At 36.0% G+C, this 21,368-nt stretch overlaps 1 protein-coding gene across 1 annotated transcript; it reads left to right on the top strand.

The window, feature by feature from the left end:
• Positions 1-15,001: 15,001 nt before the first annotated feature.
• LOC149179143 (putative protein phosphatase 2C 5) lies at positions 15,002-17,057 on the top strand. Its single transcript, XM_089422365.1, has 5 exons — positions 15,002-15,241; positions 15,684-15,768; positions 15,972-16,125; positions 16,278-16,341; positions 16,992-17,057. The coding sequence occupies exons 1-5, from the start codon at positions 15,002-15,004 to the stop codon at positions 17,055-17,057; spliced, it is 609 nt and encodes a 202-aa protein (XP_089278491.1).
• Positions 17,058-21,368: the final 4,311 nt, after the last annotated feature.

Genomic DNA, 21,368 nt, shown 5'->3' with positions numbered 1-21,368 from the left:
TACTAATGCAGAGGAGAGAATGCAAACTATTAGAAGAGATGCCATTACTTCTATGAAGGAAAAATTCACATGCCTAGGCTATCTCTATCTGAAGGAAACATCTTTTTGTGTTTTCAAATAAGTTATCAGAATTATCATGCATGTGTTTTAACTGGCTTTTTACTGTGCAGGGGTGAATCAAGGAAGGGGACTACTTGGAAAAGGTTGGGAAGGCTCAGAGAAGGTCTAAGGAGTCCCTAACACCCTTCCAGAGAGTTTCACAAAGTTTGGCTATCCAGCAACCTCACTTGTGAGCTTCTACAGGAAGTCTGCAGGGGTTCTACAGGATGTTTCAGGGATTTCTACAGGATGTTCAGGAATTTCTACAAGATGTTCTAAAATTGGATTTTGGAGGATGGGTGAGTGAAAGAGGATGCATGAATGGATAGAGAGGTAGGGTAGGGGTCTGAAATGACCCAGTGACTGATGGATGAAGTGATGAGAGGATGTGGAAAGCTAACTTGACTTAAGGAAGGCTAAGGCAATGGAAGAGCAAGAAGGTAGGGTTACGTGGGCAGAAGAGTAGTTGTGAGATGAGGAAGCTAACTAGGAGATGGAGCAGCTGGCCTGGACGAAGCTTAGGTGAATGAGAGAGAGATGGATATGCCCTACACGGTGTGTACTTAACCGAATCAACCAAATCCCGCACACAATCAAAATCTTAGCCAATCTATCCTAACTATCAACGAAACAAATGAACAGCAGATTTATTTCCAAAGAGAATCATGTACAGCACTTAATCAAAGAAACATCCACAAAGTTCTGAACGCATGACTAACTTCTACAAATGAAGACATTACACCAAAGATTGCATGGTCAAGAAAACTAGTGTTTTTGTTGGGCAGCCCTGTTTCTGCAATTCCAGCCCCTGATCCAATAAGGGAGAGGTGAAACTGAGAGTGCAGGCAACCCTTTTTCTAGAGCTTTATCGATTATTATCCTATCAATCTATTCTACACATCTGAAGCAATTCTATTCCTCAACAATGACCTATTTAACCAACACAACTAAATCTTGCTCAACAAAACCACGTTTCAAATGCATAAAAGGAAAATCACAGTGCTTAAAGGAAAGATAACAATACAAAGAAGGAGGCCCTAGGCTCTCAGTTTGGGCCCAACCCCGAGAGCTATGGCTCCTATAGAAAACTCAGAGCTGATATCAAATCTGACTGCTTCCCATTTTCAAAAAATAATCATAAGTCAAGAGTTATGCCAACAATGGCTACAAAAGAACAAAACAGAGCTAGCAGCACTGCAGTACAGAATATGCAAGAGTTTTTCAAAAGTCCTTTTCGAAGGCTGAGGCCTTAACATTTATACACCACGAGTCCCTAGCTGGCCTCCTAAATCTATGGGACTTGGCTGCCCAAACTGTGAGTGAACAGCTCCTTCCAAGAAATCTATTTGGCTGCCTTCTGGATCCGGTTTTGGTGGCCTTTGGAGCTCAGAGTTGGGGTGAAGATCCCGAGGGAGGCTATTTAATGCCATAGACAACCCCCCTACGAATCCTCAACCCAAACTTGGCTATCTCCTAGCCCATGTCTGCTCGGTTTTGCTCCAACATGTGTCAAAAAATCTTGAAATGAGCACGTGTTAGCCACCTAGGAATAGTGACTACCCTTATTGGTACAAATGACATAAACATACTAAAAAATAATGCATAAGCTATGAAAATGAAGGATTGAACAAGGGTAATTAGGCCAAATGAGCCCAAAATGTTACCAAATTTGGGGCTCATCAATTATATGTGGTCTATATGGTTGTACTTTCATTAGTATTTTTGATGCTATTATGTTGGCTATGTTTGTGTTTTATGACAATAGTTGTGTATGGCTTTCATCATGCTTTTACTTGTAATTGAATGATCAATGTATATATGACCTAATGGATGGAATGACAGTTGATGTGTTGAGACATCAATGTTTCTTAGCAATTCTCAGCTAAGTATGATACCCCAATGCTCAAAACTGTTATTTACACCTCTAGATTACCTATTCATGATATGTTTGACGAAATTCTTGTCATGGTTAGTAGGAGTCCAGTCAAGGTTTCATTCAAGTATTTGCTTTAGTACTATCATTTCCATGTTATTTTATTGTTCTGAAAGTGTCATGAAATTCTGGGTAGTGACTTGGGCTCTTGGCTCGAAAAAGTAGCTCAAATCCTAGGGATGATGGTATAGCATTGACAATTTTAGTCTCTGGACATTGGCAGGCAAGCGTGTGAGAGAGACTTTGGGTTTCTGGACACTGTCATGTCTATAGCATGAGAGCGACTGAGGCTTAAGTTGTCCAAAAGTTCAGTGGGATTGAAGGGCAAGCTGACAAAAGTGTTGGATTGATTCATGACGGTCCTGAAGCTGATGTTGAATGTCTATATGGTTTGTTTCCATTGGTTCCACTTCCTTAACGTGCCTTAGGAGTTCAAATCATAACACAGTGGCATCTCATCGCATGTTTACCCTAACTGGCCAGTTGCTTGGGTAGATGTGGGAGGAGGGTGTTACAGATATCTTTAGTTTAGGGTTAAAATCCATAAGCTCATGCATGTAATACCTCACAATTTGATTAGTTTTATCGTGTTCCTAACTTCTTTTATTTTCTCTTGTGTGTAACTTCTTTTATTTTCTTTAGTCTAATTTAGAATTGCTTATATCTAAGATAAAATGTTATAAATATATATTCAATAAATATTTTTCTCTCTATCATGCACACATACACATATAAATGATATCTCTCTCTCACAACGATGTGTATGTATACATAGTCAAATAGATATAGGTAAAATTTTAATTCAGATATCAAATTAGTTGTTTTAAAAATGAATTAAAAGTCAATAATAATGTGTAGATTTTAAAGTTTCTAGTATTTTATGGATAAAAAGACAAACTAAACATTTCTTCTAACTAATTATGCCGTAAGGAGTTCCCTCTAAGAAGAACTCCCCTAGCTTCCACTATGCACTCTTTTGTACCGTCAGATCCAATGTTAGATGATTGAAAGTTCTTCCACCATTAGCTCCCCACCACTTTAATTGCCAATTGAATCTTGATTTATGAAACCATTCTAACTTGTTGAGCACCCACCCCAAATCACTGACCATATCTATGATAAAATGGATCATACGCAGGAGTTCCAAGAAAAATATAATTGAAGAGGAGTTTCACATTTGGGATTCAGCTTGGACATGAGTTTTATTTTATTGCCTAGATAAGAAAAATATAATTGAAGAGGAGTTTCACGTTTGGGATTCAGCTTGGACATGAGTTTTATTTTATTGCCTAGATGTGGTAGCGCCCTACACACTTGAAGGTGCTCTCCAAAAAGGTAAATAGATTAAAAACAAAAATGTACGTGTAGGCAAAGAAAATGCGTGGAGAAATGATTGCGAGGTAGAACAAACACAATGCAGGTTGAGAAGGATAATAAACAAGTTTTATTTTACTACCTAGTTGTGGTAGCACCCTACACACCTGAAGGTGCTCTCCAAAAAGGTAGATATATTAAAAATAGTAATGGACTTGTAGGCAAAAAAATGTGCGGAGAAATGGCTACGAGGCAGAAGGAACTCAGTGCAAGCTGAGGAGGATAATAGACAAGGGTCTAGACACTCCAATATTACTTCCAAGGGGCCTGCAAATACTTCTCCTCGAGTTCCAAGAAGGTATGGAAGTGATGTACATTGTATGAAATAGAAACTATTTTTCTGCCTCTAAATGCTATTGATTTTGTTTTCTGCATGATATGATCACTAAATTGGTACTTCGAGGGCACCACACCAACTTATGATAAAATGCATGAATGATTTTTTTAGGGGATCTATTTCATATATGAAATTCTTTTCAAGTAGGAGAATATATGTCTTTTAATTTTATAATTTATGAATCCCTCATTGTAAAAAGGTGCGGTGTTTAATGAACATCTCCATAGGAAACACTGTATATTAAAATTCTAGTGAATACATAGAGGTATAAATGCTACAAAACTAAATAGATAACTTTGGGCGTGCATAATCTCAAGGAAATCTCAACAATCTTCTCAGTTGTAAATACTACTCGTTGACTGAATAGGAAGACTGCTAGCAATGGTATCTGAAGATTGAAAGGGAAGAACACTCACGTTCATTTTTACAATTTATCTTCTTTAATGCATTTCTTGCGATCGACTATGGATGTAATTCTTCCAGAAGCAAGAATATAATATGGACGAGAGCCCATGGGCATGTATTTTTGCATGAATGCTTTATCGCTCAGTACAATATGTGTAATTTTTTGCTCAGTACAAGGAATATGAATCTGTGTAGTTCGATCATTTAGTTAATCCATTATTTTGTTTTATAAAAACATTATTCTTTAAATAAAAAAATATTGTCTACTATAACAAAATAAATTTGTTTTTGTTCCGTTAATAAAATAAATTTGTTTTTGTTAAGTTAACAATTGTTTTTCTTTGACATAGTTCTATTTTTGTTCGGTTAAGAGCTTATTTTTCTATTTTTGTTCTGTTAAGAACTCATTGTTATTTTGCTTTTAATAATTTATCCTGTAATGGAAAAGACAACAATGTGAATCAATCCATACACAATGGAAATAAGAAAAACTTTATCCAGAAAAATTGTAACTCCCCATACACTCTATTTTAGGAAACAAAACTTCAGCTTCTTGAGTTTGGGCGGATCTAGATGTTTGGTTTATCCAGGGAGATTGTGAATGAGCAGTGAAAACTGAACCCGAATTGGATGAGCTTTCAACTAGATTCGCGAATGTGTTGATCGCAGACCTTGAGCACACAGAAGATTCATCAAGAATCAGGGACAAGCACAAGTGGTGTGTTAAGCGGAGTATTGAACATAGGTGGTGTGTAGGGAATTTTCAAGGTACTAATCATTCGTGCATATGATAAACTTATAAAGAGATATTCACCTCAAAAATTTAATATAGATATGCACCACAAAAAAATTAATGGATTATTATGCTGTAAGGCGTTTCCCTCTGAAATGAACTTCCCTAGAATCTACTTGTCATCCCTGTGTGCCATTAGATTATGTGTTAGACGATTAGAAGATTGTTAATCGTTTGATCAAGGGAAGGTAGTTGAATGGTTGCAACTGTTCACGATATTTGAAACAGTTGCAAACCCTCCCCTGAATGCTACTAGATCAGAGCCTGGAAGATGATGCCGGTGAAGACGAAGCAGGCGAATGGGAATGGAAACGGGGTCGTGTATGGGAGGAAAGGTTCGATAGTGCCCTTGGCGGAACTTCTGAAGCGCGGGCTCAAAAATGAGAAGATCGAGAAGCCAACTATTTGACATGGCCAAGCGGGACAAAGCAAGAAAGGAGAGGACTTCACTCTTATGAAATTGAAATGCCAGAAAATTCCAGGGGACGAGTCCTCTACCTTTCTTGTTTTTGCGGTATGTTCTGGTTATCCTCTTGGTGTGCACTAGTTGCATTTGTGTTCATTTTTTGAAGGTCGGTTGTGCAGCAATAAACGCAGTAAGTGTCAGTCAAACAATGTTTATTCACAACTGCATAACATTCTATTCTATATTTTAGCAGTTTCTTTATTAGGCAAACAAATTTTGGGGAATCACATCATTAGTTTTATTAATTGCTTCTTTTTATCACTTGTAAGAAATCTCAAAGAATTCTTTTCGTCCAACACAAGATCTTTTTTGAATTTGATGGGCATATTTTTAGCTAGCTCATGGAAATGTACGATGAAAACATCTGTCATCACTCTCTTGATGAAAGCGATTGGGAAACATGGTGCTATTTGCCACATAGATTACATTTTGGGAACCTGAAATGTCTATCAAGCTCTAACTGCGATGGTCAAAATGAATTCATAAAGGATGGTGCATGAGACTAGATGTTGGGAACCTGATATGTCCATCAATCGCGGACTGAGAAAGTCAAAATGAGTTCATAATGATGGATGGTGCATCAGAATTCTTTGACACCTACACAAGGGCATCATGTGGAAGAGACCAGAATGTTTCCTATAAAACGAAAGCATTTGTACAGTTAAAAATGTAAAGATGAATCTGGCAACTACTGTTTAATTTAGTTGAGATTTCAATGAATAACAGGCCCTGATTCTACATTGTCATGGTTATTTTGTGTCTAATTATGAATTTCTAAAGTTTATGGTGAGGAGCAACAACATAAATACCTTAGATTAAGAAGTGTTCAATGATGGAAGAGTTGTTTTCTAGAATAATTTCTTTTAAGTTGTATTTTGGTTGTTTATGCTGACGAAGTTTTGTTTTGTTTGGTGTAAAAGCTACACGAAGCAATTATGCGTGAGGATTCTACATTATTTGATGAAGGAATAATTATTGAAGAATTCAGGAGAGGATTTATTCTTGGTGAGGGTTAAAGTGTCAGCAGGACCAGGTCTTGCAAAAGCTGCAGAAGATTGTGAAAATGCTGCAGAACATTCTGCTAAATTAGCTGAAGAATGCAAGGAAACAACAAAGGATGCTAATGCATCAGATTCTTCTGATGTCTCAGAAGAGAGAGAGGCATAATGCTTTGCTGCTCAAATTTTGTAGGTTTGTTTATTTTCAAGCTAAATTCATTATTCTTATTGCCTTGTGGGCCTCAAAGTTTACACAAAGTCTGTTTGAGTTGCTGAGCCTTCCCTATTGTAAATGGCAAGCAGACAACATGGTTGAGGTATTTTATTTTCTCTAATGATATCAGTTGGCCTGTGGACACTGGCCATTTGTTGTATTAGATAGAAGCTCCTCTCCATAATTTAATATATGATTGCAACTTGCATGTTACAATGTGTTAACAGTTAGACAGGTCTTTTATTGCCATTGGTTTTCCAAACCTTGATAACTATTTTTACTTGAGCACCTTTGTTCTTGTCTTCATAATATAGTAGGGTAAAGTTTTCCCCATGGGATTCTTAAATGGGGAAAACTTTATAATTTGAGGCCTTTTTAGGTCAAATAAATCATAACTAGATTCAATTTCGTCATAAGTGTGGTCTGCAGTTGGTTCTCTTATTTTTCATCCTATTATATTTGATACGGCCAATTTTGTGGTCCTATTTTAAATAAGTGATTATCCAAATGAATACGTTTGGGTGGAGTTTAAGATTGTGTTCCTTTGTTTACCTCTTAATTTTTGCATCTCTGGTTAAGAAGAAACTGCCAGGAATGGCCTTCTTGCATTGACGAGGCAGCGTGGGAGAGGTGAAACATGTCTCTTGTTATCCTTCCATACCATTAAACCAAGACGCAGTTAATCTGTTATTTTTTGTTTTGTAATTTGAAACAATTTGTTAAGTCTCCCATCATTGTTTTCCTGGTATAACGCTATTGTAGAACATCACAATAAAAATATATAGGAAATTTGATCAACGTACTGTATACGGATCACTTGATTCATGTCAGTACCCTGTTGAGAATGAATGAATGTTAAGACCCTAAATTTTGACTAAAATATTGGTGGTTCTTGCAACTTTAGTTGTATGAATGTTTGATGAGGTATATAGTTGCTATATGTGAACTGTGGGATCTTGTCCAAGTTGTCCTGGTTAACTGTTTCTTTGTAAAAGTGGAGGATTCAAAGTTTAGTCATACTAAAGCTCTTGTTTATGGTGGTTCAGGTGGTTCAATTCAACTATTTAATCATATCTTCGTAGGCTTCTCATGGTCACAGGCTTTGTCAAAACCGACAAAGAATTTCAGGTCAAAGGTATATAGATATATGCCTATGGATGTGCCATTAATATTTTGTTAGCTGCATGACAGCATGTCTTGTTAGCTGAAAATATATTTTCTTCTTTTAATATGTTCCAGAGGTTAGTTCCACCAGTGGCATAAAAATGCCTATTATTTTCTCTTGTTTGTCATATTATGTTTTGGATTTTCTCGAAATTTCAGGACATTTTATCTGAATTATATATGGATATTTATGTTGTAGCCTTGTTCAGTGCATCAGTATGTCGCAGGGGCAGGTAAAGACATCTTTCAAGGAATTGAGAATTAAATCTGACACTGAAAATTTGCACCTGGAGATACATTTCACTCGGGCATTCTAACATATACTGGATGTAGTAATTGAGGTTTAGGAACACTAGTTCATAATGCACAGATCTTAGATTTTGGTGTGCACTAGTTGCATTTGTGTTCATTTTTTGAAGGTCGGTTGTGCAGCAATAAATGCAGTAAGTGTCAGTCAAACAGTGTTTATTCACAACTGCATAACATTCTATTCTATATTTTAGCAGTTTCTTTATTAGGCAAACAAATTTTGGGGAATCGCATCGTTAGTTTTATTAATTGCTTCTTTTTATCACTTGTAAGAAATCTCAAAGAATTCTTTTCGTCCAACCCAAGATCTTTTCTGAATTTGATGGGCATATTTTTAGCTAGCTCATGGAAATGTACGATGAAAACATCTGTCATCACTCTCTTGATGAAAGCGATTGGGAAACATGGTGTTATTTGCCACATAGATTACATTTTGGGAACCTGAAATGTCTATCAAGCTCTAACTGCAATGGTCAAAATGAATTCATAAAGGATGGTGCATGAGACTAGATGTTGGGAACCTGATATGTCCATCAATCTCAGACTGAGAAAGTCAAAATGAGTTCATAATGATGGATGGTGCATCAAAATTCTTTGACACCTACACAAGGGCATCATGTGGAAGAGACCAGAATGTTTCCTATAAAATGAAAGCATTTGTACAGTTAAAAATGTAAAGATGAATCTGGAAACTACTGTTTAATTTAGTTGAGATTTCAATGAATAACAGGCCCTGATTCTACATTGTCATGGTTCTTTTGTGTCTAATTATGAATTTCTAAACTTTATGGGGAGGAGCAACAACATAAATACCTTAGATTAAGAAGTGTTCAATGATGGAAGAGTTGTTTTCTAGAATAATTTCTTTTAAGCTATATTTTGGTTGTCTATGTTGACGAAGTTTTGTTTTGTTTGGTGTAAAAGCTACACGAAGCAATTATGCGTGAGGATTCTACATTATTTGAAGAAGGCATAATTATTGAAGAATTTAGGAGAGGATTTATTCTTGGTGACAAGCTTTTGCGCCCTGCTATGGTTAAAGTGTCAGCAGGACCAGGTCCTGCAAAAGCTGCAGAAGATTGTGAAAATGCTGCAGAACATTCTGCTAAATCAGCTGAAGAATGCAAGGAAACAACAAAGGATGCTAATGCATCAGATTCTTCTGATGTCTCAGAAGAGAGAGAGGCATAATGCTTTGCTGCTCAAATTTTGTAGGTTTGTTTATTTTCAGGCTAAATTCATTATTCTTATTGCCTTGTGGGCCTCAAAGTTTACACAAAGTCTGTTTGAGTTGCTGAGCCTTCCCTATTGTAAATGGCAAGCAGACAACATGGTTGAGGTATTTTATTTTCTCTAATGATAGCAGTTGGTCTGTGGCCACTGGCCATTTGTTGTATTAGATAGAAGCTCCTCTCCATAATTTAATATATGGTTGCAACTTGCATGTTACAATGTGTTAACAGTGAGACAGGTCTTTTATTGCCATTGGTTTTCCAAACATTGATAACTATTTTTACTTTAGCACCTTTGTTCTCGTCTTCATAATATAGTTGGGTAATGTTTTCCCCATGGGATTCTTAAATGGGGAAAACTTTATAATTTGAGGCCTTTTTAGGTCAAATAAATCATAACTAGATTCAATTTCATCATAAGTGTGGTCTGTAGTTGGTTCTCTTATTTTTCATCCTATTATATTTGATACTGCCAGTTTTGTGGTCCTACTTTAAATTAGTGATTATCCAAATGAATACGTTTGGGTGGAGTTTAAGATTGTTTTCCTTTGTTTACCTCTTAATTTTCGCATCTCTGGCTAAGAAGTAACTGCCAGGAATGGCCTTCTTGCATTGACGAGGCAGTGTGGGAGGGGTGAAAACATGTCTCTTGTTATCCTTCCGTACCATTAAACCAAGACGCAGTTAATCTGTTATTTTTTGTTTTGTAATTTGAAACAATTTGTTAAGTCTCCCATCATTGTTTTCCTGGTATAACGCTATTGTAGAACACCACAATAAAAATATATAGGAAATTTGATTAGTGTACTGTATACGGATCGCTTGATTCATGTCAATACCCTGTTGAGAATGAATGAATGTTAAGACCCTAAATTTTGACTAAAAAATTGGTGGTTCTTGCAACTTTAGTTGTATGAATGTTTGATGAGGTATACAGTTGCTATATGTGAACTGTGGGATCTTGTCCAAGTTGTCCTGGTTAACTGTTTCTTTGTAAAAGTGGAGGATTCAAAGTTTAGTCATACTAAAGCTCTTGTTTATGGTGGTTCAGGTGGTTCAATTCAACTATTTAATCATATCTTCGTAGGCTTCTCAATTGTCAAGTGCTTGAATATATACACTTGCACTTAAAAAAATGGGTCCCCATTGATTCAAGTGGGGAACTATGTGAACTTTTGCTTTGTATGTTATCTGCATAGTTCAGAACTACATGCATGCTAAATCCACTTAGATGGTTTCAAGAGTTGATATTACTTGAAAGTTCTAAACGCTTAAATGACAGCTTGAAATCATTTAGCTTTTAAACTCGATTAGTTGTAAAATTTCTATCTGTTCCATAGCGTGTGTACTTCTTGTTTCTATAATGTAATAAAAAGTGCAGTAAATTGCAAATTCCAGTGTCCGCAATACCAAGTTTGATGATTTGTTGCTTTTCATTTGGAACACAGTTATTAACCTGCTTTGCTTTCATATGAAAATGCGTCCTTGTGAATTCATGAGTTAAACACGAATAGGAGGTTTTGCAATAATATTAGACTTTAGGATCATCATAAATATCCTTGGTTGTGAATGACACTTCAAATGAAACAGTCAGTGATTGATAAAGTTGCGCTAGTTGTAGGAGTCAAAAGTGCGACATGCAAGATCATAATAGAATCAGAAAAAACAGACTTGCAGTAATGGAAAGAGGATTTTTTTATTTTTATCTTTTATTTTTTATTACGCCGTAAGGCATTTCCCTCTGAAATGAACTTCCCTAAAATCCACTTGTCATCCCTGTGTGCCGTTAGATTATGTGTTAGACGATTAGAAGATTGTTAATCGTTCGATCAAGGGAAGGTAGTTGAATGGTTGCAACTGTTCATGATATTTGAAACAGTTGCAAACCCTCCCCTGAATGCTGCTAGATCGGAGCCTGGAAGATGATGCTGGTGAAGACGAAGCAGGCGAACGGGAATGGAAACGGGGTCGTGTACGGGAGGAAAGGTCCGATGGTGCCCTTGGTGGAACTTCTGAAGCGTGAGCTCAAAAATGAGAAGATCGAGAATCCGACTATTCGACATGGCCAGGCGGGCCAAAGCAAGAAAGGAGAGGACTTCACTCTTATGAAATTGGAATGCTAGAAAATTCCAGGGTACGGGTCCTCTACCTTTGTTGTTTTTGCGGTTTGTTCTGGTTATCCTCTTGTGGCAATTTATTTAGAAATATTCTGTTTGTTTTGTTTTGTTCAGCTTATGGTTTAGGTTCCTCGGTTGTCGATCTTTATTTAGTGTTTACCAATTAAATCTTAGGGGTTTCTTTGTGCGAGCAAAGAGATTTGAACTCGTACCTCGTGCATAACTAAAAAGTATTTCACCGTGGGAAAACACAAGGGTTGAGGGGGGTCATAAAAGAAGTTGTGAATTTGGTTTGCGATGTCTATTTTTCAGGTCGCTGTTCTTCGGAATTTTGTCGGTTGTTGATTTATTAGGACAAAGAAAGAAAACGAGCCCTTAAATGCATTTAGGCGCATATTTTTTTCCCATGTTTGAAAATTGCATTGCATTGTGTGTGAATCATGAAATGAAATGAGCAAGTGGAGTGATAAATGTTGTTATCTCATTTCAGATCTTCGATGGGCATAATGGATCAGCGGCAGCTCTATATTCAAAGGAAAATCTACTGAAAGATATTATGAGTGCCTTGCCAACAGGTTTGAGTAGAGAAGACTGGTTATCAACGTTGCCAAGAGCCATGGTCGCAGGCTTTGTCAAAACTGACAAAGAATTTCAGGTCAAAGGTATATAGATATATGCCTGTGGATGTGCCATTAATATTTTGTTCGCTACATGTCTTGTATATCTTTACTAGTGGCACTTCCTATCCTTCTCGTTCTAATATCTTTTGGTTTTACCAGAACAAACATCAGGAACCATGTTACTTTTGTGATAATAGATGGCTGGACAGTCACGGTAGCATCTGTAGGTGATTCTCGCTGCATTCTTGAATCACCTGGAGGGTTGGTTTCTCTTTTATCTGTTGATCATAGGCTTGAGGCCAATCTTGAAGAGCAAGATTCTTGCCATGATGCAGAACAAACCATGACCCTTTGTGCTATACGAGTGTCTGTATTCCTTTGGTCGGTTGATTGTGGAAACCAGTCTTTGTTTAGCCAGTTTATTGTTTCAAGCTCTTGATTTGTATTGATATATGATACTGTAGGGGAGAGCGCATGATGGCCAGTGGTGGTGAGATTGGTAGATTGAATATTGTTGGTGGAGTCGAGGTAGGAATTTGCACAATCTTTTGTGGGATATATAGACATAAAGAAGTAAATTTACATACTACAATAAAGGCTCATAAAACTTGACCGTGCTTCTTTTGTGCAAATTTATGATTGCAGGAAGGTCATCAAATTCTCCCTTTTATCTGCCATCGGCCTAATACCAGGCATATTCAGTTGGACGACAATGGAGACTGTTCTTCCAGTTCGGGTAGAGTTGGATGGCTCTGCCTTAAAAAAGTTGATGAGAGCTCAGATGGAAGTGTCTCAGACAATGGAGATCAACAACAAGGAACTTTTGTGACATTAAATGGAGATCTTGACATGGAATTAGATAAGCTACTCAGAGCCTCTGCATATATATTGGGTGTCAGTGGTTATACTATATTGTATAAGGCAGTTATGGAAGATGGGCTAACTTTTGCAGTAAGGCGACTTGGTGATGGTGGTTTGGAAAGGTACAAGGATTTTGAAGCAGAAGCTAAAGCAATCGATAGGGTTAAACATCCCAACATTGTTCGCCTCCAAGCTTTCTATTGGGGTATAGAGGAAAAACTACTGCTTTATGACTACATTCCACATGGAAGCTTAGCAAATGCCTATTATGGTGGGTTCTCTTGTTCTCTTTTTTCCATTTCATGTATATCTGCAGGAAATATCGTTCAATTCGTTTCTGCAGGGTTGTTTTTCATTTTTTTTACAAAGATAGCCCTTCAATCGCTTGCATATTATGAGTTTCTTATGGATTCCACAATCTCCCCTGTTTAGCTACTGTTGGTAATCACACGCCTGCATATTATGAGTTCCTTATGGATTCCACACTTTTCACCTATTTAGCTACTATTGGTAACCACTAGATATTCAATGACATTTGATCCCGAGACCTCCTTGAGTATTTGCACTATAGCATCTTCTAACCAAGCTAATCCTTGGGGTTATCTCTGCTAGATTTTTATCAACTAACCTTGGTGGCATTTGATATTATAGTGAATTTTCATTTGCTGTTATTCCAAATAGTTTGCAGGCTTATTCAGAAGTATCCCACTGGCTTGGTAATTGCACAAGTCCCCGAAATTGAAGCCATCACCAGTAAGGTTGATTTTCCCATGCCTTTTAGAATGACCGTGTATGAAATTGTAGACCTTGAAAGTCTTTTCTATATTTTTTGAAGGATACAAACACCAAGAATAAGAAAATGAAGGAAAGTGAAAGTTGCAGGTTGTTTATTCCTTTGGGGTTATTTTTCTGGAGATTCTTGCTGGGAAGCCACCTTCAGATAAGGATTTTGCAGCATGGGGTCAAAACTTTGTTTATGACAAGCATTGCCTTTTGCGCATCATAGATCCTACTCTTCGACCGGAGGTTGAAGGAAGGGAAGAAATCTCAGTGTCTGTGGGGATTGCATTGAATTGTGCTTCTGCTTCCCCTCAAAAGAGACCATCAATGAAGGAGGTATTGCATTTTCTAGAAAAAATGCCATCATCCACAACCGATTAACCAATTCTTTCTTCCTATGTAGCATCCTTGCTTTGACATAAGTTGGACAGAGATGAGGACTTACACCCACATTCCATGTTCAACAGCTCTACTTAGACATTGACATAACTCATATAGACACCTCTATGATTGGGACTCAGCAACAGACAAACTCTGTTGTCAACTCAGCTGGTTATGAAATGGCCAGAGTCTTCTTAAAAATTTCAATATTTCTACAGTTGAGGATTGTAGCAAAGCTCAGGGATCAAACTTAACTCCATGCTTATGAGGCATCCACGTTCTCACAATTTACTTGCAGCTCATTATCAGTTTTAATGGGAAGGTGATATATGGTGTATTATTGTTGCAGTGGCAGGGGATGGATTTTAATTGCTGGTTGGACCAAAAGAAATTGATGCAAATCAATATTGAAAATTAGATTTATTGGTTCAGCTATAGTTTGCATATACAAAGAAGAAACTGCTCTTTTTTCAGGTTAGAATATTTATATATACATGTTCATCTCAGCAACAAATGATAATTTATCAGAACCATGAGAATGCTACACAACTTGCTTCATAAGCCTTCTTAGGAAGACCATGAAATAAGACAAGTGACCATGTGCTTGTATTTGTATCTTATTCTACATAACATCTTCTTACTTAGCTGGAGAACAATTGGCTGCAGTATTTATATCAGTTTCTGTGGAATGTTTCTACTGTTATATATTGAACAGGTCCATTATACCATATTCCTGGTAAGCCATATTTTATTGATCAATGCATTAATTACTTCAGTTTGGAGACTAAACACATCATAATGATCAATTAATTACATTACAGTATTGGGATATTGTGTTACATCATAACAATATTTTTTGAGTCGGTAGGCATGGCAGCCCTATGATGCTTGCAATTTGGCGAAGAGGGAGAGAAGATGATGCCGGTGAAGACGAAGTCGGCGAACGGGAATGGAAACGGGGTTGTGTACGGGAGGAAAGGTCCGATGGTGCCCTTGGCGGAACTTCTAAAGCGCGAGCTCAAAAATGAGAAGATCGAGAAGCCGACTATTCGACATGGCCAGGCAGGCCAAAGCAAGAAAGGAGAGGACTTCACTCTTATGAAATTGGAATGCCAAAAAATTCCAGGGGACGAGTCCTCTACCTTCGTTGTTTTTGCGGTATGTTCTGCTTATCCTCCTGTGGCAATTTATTTAGAAATTTTTTTTTTATTTTGTTTTGTTTAGCTTATGGTTTAGGTTCCTCGGCTGTTGGTATTTATTTATTGTTTACCAATTAAATCTTAGGCGTTTCTTTATGCGAGAAAAGAGATTTGAACTCGTACCTCATGCATAACTAAATAGTATTTCACCGTGGGAAAACACAAGGGTTAAGGGGGGTCGTAAAAGAAGTTGTGAATTTGGTTTGCAATGTCTAATTTTCAGGTCTCTGTTCTTTGGAATTTTGTCGGTTGTTGATTTATTAGGACGAAGAAAGAAAACGAGCCCTTAAATGCATTTAGGCGCATATTTTTTTCCCATGTTTGAAAATTGCATTGTATTGTGTGTGAATCATGAAATGTAATGAGCAAGTGGAGTGATAAATATTGTTATGTCATTTCAGATCTTTGATGGGCATAATGGATCAGCAGAAGCTCTATATTCAAAGGAAAATCTACTGAAAGATATTGTGAGTGCCATGCCAACAGGTTTGAGTAGAGAAGATTGGTTATCAGCATTGCCAAGAGCCATGGTTGTAGGCTTTGTCAAAACCGACAAAGAATTTCAGGTCAAAGATATATAGATATATGCTTGTGGATGTGCATTAATATTTTGTTAGCTGCATGTCTTGTATATCTTTACTAGTGGTGCTTCCTATCCTTCTCGTTCTAATATCTTTTGGTTTTACCAGAAAAAACATCGGGAACCACCGTTACTTTTGTGATAATAGATGGCTGGACAGTCACGGTAGCATCTGTAGGTGATTGTCGCTGCATTCTTGAATCGCTTGGAGGGTTGGTTTCTCTTTTAACTGCTGATCACAAGCTTGAGGCCAATCTTGAAGAGTAAGATTCTTGCCATGATGCAGAACAAACCATGACCCTCTGTGCTATACGAGTTTCTGTATTCCTTTGGTTGGTTGATTGTGGAAACCAGTCTTTGTTTAGCTAGTTTATTGTTTCAAGCTCTTGATTTGTATTGATATATGATACTGTAGGAGAGAGCGCATAATGGCCAATGGTGGTGAGATTGGTAGATTGAATACTGTTGGTGGAGCCGAGGTAGGAATCTGCACAATCTTTTGTGGGATATATAGACATAAAGAAATAAATTTACATACTATAATAAAGGCTCGTAAAACTTGACCGTGCTTCTTTTGTGCAAATTTATGATTGCTGGTCACAATCGGATGTTTTTATCTTCGCTAAAGTGCATCATATATGTTCACTTTAGCTTTGATGAGTTTATAAGCATCAAAGTTATTTACATATGGTGTACCATTCTGCTACAAAATGGCCTATCCTAGACTTACACTTGCAATTTCTTTCGTAGAAGTACTAGTAATTTAAAAATTATTGTGCTTAAATTTTATCTACGAAATTGATGCAAATCATTATTAACTAGTTATTAATAATTTTTCCCACTGAGTTCCTTGAGGTCGAGTATAATGCTTCCCTTGCTTATCAAAGAGTATTGCTTATCAAAGAGTATTGATTCTTGTTCAATTTCAACATTCTGGATAACCAAATCCAGTTCTCTCTAATCATTGCAAAAGGGAGTCCATTATCATGTAGGGTTTGAATTGTTATTCTCCTCTTGTTGCATGCTAATCTTGATCATCTTGTTCAGCTTCTAAGGTTCTTAGTGGCCTATCCTTTTCAGATCGTTTCACATTAACATTGACTAACACTATATCTCTCCAATCTTGCAGGAAGGTCATCAAACTCTCCCTTTTCTCTGCCATGGTTGGCCAGGATTAAAATTGCAAAGGGAGTAGCCAGAGGCTTGGCTTATTTACATGAAAGGAAGTTTGTTCATGAAATATTAAGCCAAGCAACATCCTTCTGGGCTTTGACATGGAGCCATACATAGCAGATTTTGGGCTAGAAAAGCTACTGGACACTGCCAATGTCAAGTATAGTAGCTCTGCTATCCACCTAAGGAACCTTGAAGGTATATTTTTAGGGAGCAAACGCTCCACTGGCTCCCGCGATAGCCTGCAAACAACCCCTAATTTGCTGGGCAGTTCAGGCACATCCAAGAACTTTGTATCTCCTTACCAGGGCCCAGAGGCATTGAAAACTCTCAAACCCAACCAAAAGTGGGATGTTTATTCCTTTGGGGTTATTTTTCTGGAGATTCTTACTGGGAAGCCACCTTCAGATAAGGATTTTGCAGCATGGGGTCAAAACATTGTTGATGACAAGCATCGCCTTTTGCGCATCATAAATCCTCACCATTTGAAAAACTTATCATTTCTTTATCCACTCACTATATGAGTTCCATTGGGAGTGTAGAGCCTTACAACAATAATATATTAGTGCAATTTTCAAAATTTCATATAATCTACTAATTATCAGCACTAAACTCTTTATAAATGAAGTTGAAACACTAAAAAACAATGCTTGCCTTTTAATTTAAAAGAGAATTATCATGGTAAATTGGTATAAGAATATTAGTAGAAAAAATCACCTAGTTATAAGCCTAAATATTGGCAAAGGCTAATTCTTCATGTGGCATAATCAATTAACCATGTGATCTTGCTACATGATGCAAAAAAAATGACCCATGGATCCTAATACTTTTTAGGGTTCTTTTTCAATTCAATAGGCTTTTCTTCTTCTTCTTCTTCCTGAGATGGTAAAGATAACGACTCAAGAATGACTCTAAGCTTACTAGATAACCAAATTCTCAACATACCTTGCAATTTTCACACTAGCCACTTATGGATTTTCAAACATCAATGTTTAGATAATAAATAATGGATGGGCACAAAAAAAACATACACATTAACACCAAAAATAATATTATCACATGAACCTACTGAGAAAGTGGAAACACATAAGATATCATCTTCACATTGGATACTTTAGAGAAAGGCAATCTTGAGTACCACGATCAAATAAAGAAACACACTACGGGAGAAGTGAGTGTTAATTTTTAAAATTTTGATATAAACATTGGTTTTCAAGAGAAATTGCAATTAACAATGTACAAATTACTGAATAAATAATTACCAATTAAACTTTTAAGTCATGTTTTAAAGGTGCAATTAAGTTGAGCTTTCATCTTGTCATTCAATTGATGGACACTGAATATTAAATATAAGATAAATATATAGGAGTAGCATGTGAGCATCAGTTTTATAAAGAAGATTCTTTTTATTATTAAAAAAATATAGATAGTTAGTTTCATTTTAAAGGGTTATAAATATGAGTTATAAATACAAGACTTAAAAGGTTGTAAATATTTGAAGTGTTGTAAATATGAGTTATTAATTGTTTTTACTCAAAACCTGATAAATAGCAATTTAGCAATTTTTTTTAATTGAGTGGCTCAAATTCATGTTTCTTTAGGTTGAAGGTAAACCCACTAAAGTGGAAAAAATTGTGATGCCAGTAATTAGAGGGATTGTCATCATGGGGTGATAAGAAATTTAATATTTCAAGAAGAGGAGGTAGTAGTAGACTCTAAATAAATTAGCAATGCAACAACATAAATGTTTGCAACAAATTTAGAGAGATCCACCTTATTGAATAATGCACACACCATATGGATAATGGATTTCCGCACTTTATGTCTTACGGCGTTTTCTTTGCAACATCTGGTGCAAATGCTAGTTTATGTTCATTTAATTTCATTATGACAACTTGAAATCCTAAAACCCAATGTCGATTACTTGGAAATAACAATCCCTCGAGAACTCTCGGCTACACTAAGTTATTAGGTAAAGGATTAAACGCTCGTTCTCATGAGCCCATATATAGTAATAAAATTTTATTTTATTAATTTTTAAAATAAAATACTAATTAAATCCTAAAACCGCCATTTTCCAAAGTGTAATTTTTTTTTATGGAAAACAAAATAATTGGATAGATATGACATCATGTTTTTAATTTTTTAATTTGGTTATTACAATTTTATTTAAAATTATTGTAAGATTTTAGATTTTTAGGCAAACACCCAAGAACTAACTTCCATTTACCTACCTCAATACTGAAAATCGAAATAGAATCAACCAGCCCTGCAACCAACGTGAGTGAAAAATTGCATAACCACAACCACCCTGAATACCACATTCTCATCCTCATCTCTTCGATCCTACCCACTCCTAAGAGACTTCAGATGCAACATCCCGTCGCTGGAATCATATCCAAAAGCCAAGTTCATGGTGGAGTGGTTCAAACAATGGCCTTAGTGCACCAGACTATGTGTTTGCACGTATGTCATCTGCAAGAGTCTCGACGTGAGAAAGTATGAATTTCGACGCTGCTCTCTCTGCGGAACCATGAATTACTACTTGTGGGCCTGCCAAGCCCTGGATTGGAAAATCTAGCATAAGCGCACCTGCATGTCCATTGACGGTTGCACCTACATGTCCATTGACGGTTGCTTGGACACTGACACCAGTGATGATGAAGATTATCCAGAGGAGGGCCTGCCAAGCCCTGGATTGGAAAATCTAGCATAAGCGCACCTGCATGTCCATTGACGGTTGCTTGGACACTGACACCAGTGATGATGAAGATTATCCAGAGGAGGAAGAACCAAAAGATGATATTTAACATCAATTTGTTACTAGTTTTGAAGTGAGTGCCGAGAAATTGTCCATTTTCTACCTTTCTCTTCATGTTCTTTTCATACAAACGAGTCATGAGTCCAATGTTTGGAATGAGAATTATGTTTTTTTACAGTGTATTCTTTCCTACGACTAACTGTAAACACATTTAACACAGTCCAACCATAAACACTACATGTCAAAAATACAAGCCAAGCAAAAGAAAGTGGATTGTATATTCACATGTACAACCAATCAAAGCAATCACATGTCTTTGTAAACTGTTTACAAAGAAATTAAATGCAACTTAATGTTGAATCTGAAGTTTATTATCGAAATTGTTCCATGATAATTATTTTGAGAAAAAAGAAAAGTGTTATCTACCATCATCACAATGATTCAATTCATCCCTTGAACATGAGAACAATGAGGTTAATGCTATTTTTAGTTTTTATAAAATGAAAATTTAATTGAATTCAACATCTGAGTCAAGTGTTTAGACTAAAACAATATGAAAGAGTTTATTTGTGAAGACAAGTGTTTCAATACAATTAATCGAGTGCAAGTCTTCCTTCAGAACATCTATACTTTACTAAACGATTATAAGTATCATTGGTATATTTAATGAATATAACGTTATTAAAATTTATTTATGATTATCCATATAACTTGTTACTCATTCTTTCTAATTACAAAAAAGTATTTCTAATTCAAGAATTTTATAACCATTCTCGTTGTTTATGATTTGTCATAACTTGTTACTCATTCTTTCTAATTATGAAAATTTATTTCTAATTCAACAACCTTATAACCATTCTTATTCTTTATGATTTGTCATAAAAGTTCCAACTCACATTTCTCAACATTTTTTTACACATTGGGAACAACAAAAATCCATTTATGACCAATATATTTTCTTAATAGAGATAATATCGAAAATACATTTTTATCTAGCACATCTTTTAGCTTGATGGAAGCTTCCCATCTAGATTTTCAAGAGTAATTTTCTTTCAAATTAATGTTACAATGTTTGGTTGTTGTTATGGATAATGACATCTTACTTGTCATTATCGTGTGACTTTTTACTTTTGTTTTGATTCCCCCATATGATGTGATTGTGTGGTCATCACGATTAACACATTTAATTAACAATTTTGGGGTTTGTTTGTGAAGTGATTATAAGGTCATCAACATGAACACATTTAGTTAATAATTTTGGGGTTGGTTTGTGAAGATATTTCACTCAAACTTAGGCTACATTTACATTTAGATCAAGTAATATATCACATTTCTCTTCATCTATACTTTTCCTTAAAGTATCTCTTTTGCAACATAATATAATACAATTATTATTTAAAAATCTAATCACTTAAAACCAATATTACAATTTAATCATATACATAAAACAAAATATTTATAGTCTTCCTATTTAAAAAAAAAATCAATTTAAAATATACTTATAATGTATAATTTATAATCTTGATTTATTAAAAAAAGCAATAAAGAAAAGAAAAGAATTTGTCAAAAATG

The sequence above is a fragment of the Pinus tabuliformis genome, chromosome 4_1 (assembly GCF_031772625.1).
Source record: "Pinus tabuliformis cultivar Carrire ecotype Pingquan chromosome 4_1, CPIR1, whole genome shotgun sequence".
Classification (NCBI taxonomy): domain Eukaryota; kingdom Viridiplantae; phylum Streptophyta; class Pinopsida; order Pinales; family Pinaceae; genus Pinus; species Pinus tabuliformis.
This window is presented reverse-complemented; position numbering and strand designations above follow the sequence as displayed.

Bases quoted from the DNA above. Each gene is read 5' to 3' on its own strand.
- LOC149179143 (XM_089422365.1), top strand. From the start codon at position 15,002: ATGCCGGTGAAGACGAAGTCGGCGAACGGGAATGGAAACGGGGTTGTG. The intron at 15,242-15,683 runs GTATGTTCTGCT...ATGTCATTTCAG, and splicing joins CTACCTTCGTTGTTTTTGCG to ATCTTTGATGGGCATAATGG. The intron at 15,769-15,971 runs GTTTGAGTAGAG...TGGTTTTACCAG, and splicing joins TGTGAGTGCCATGCCAACAG to AAAAAACATCGGGAACCACC.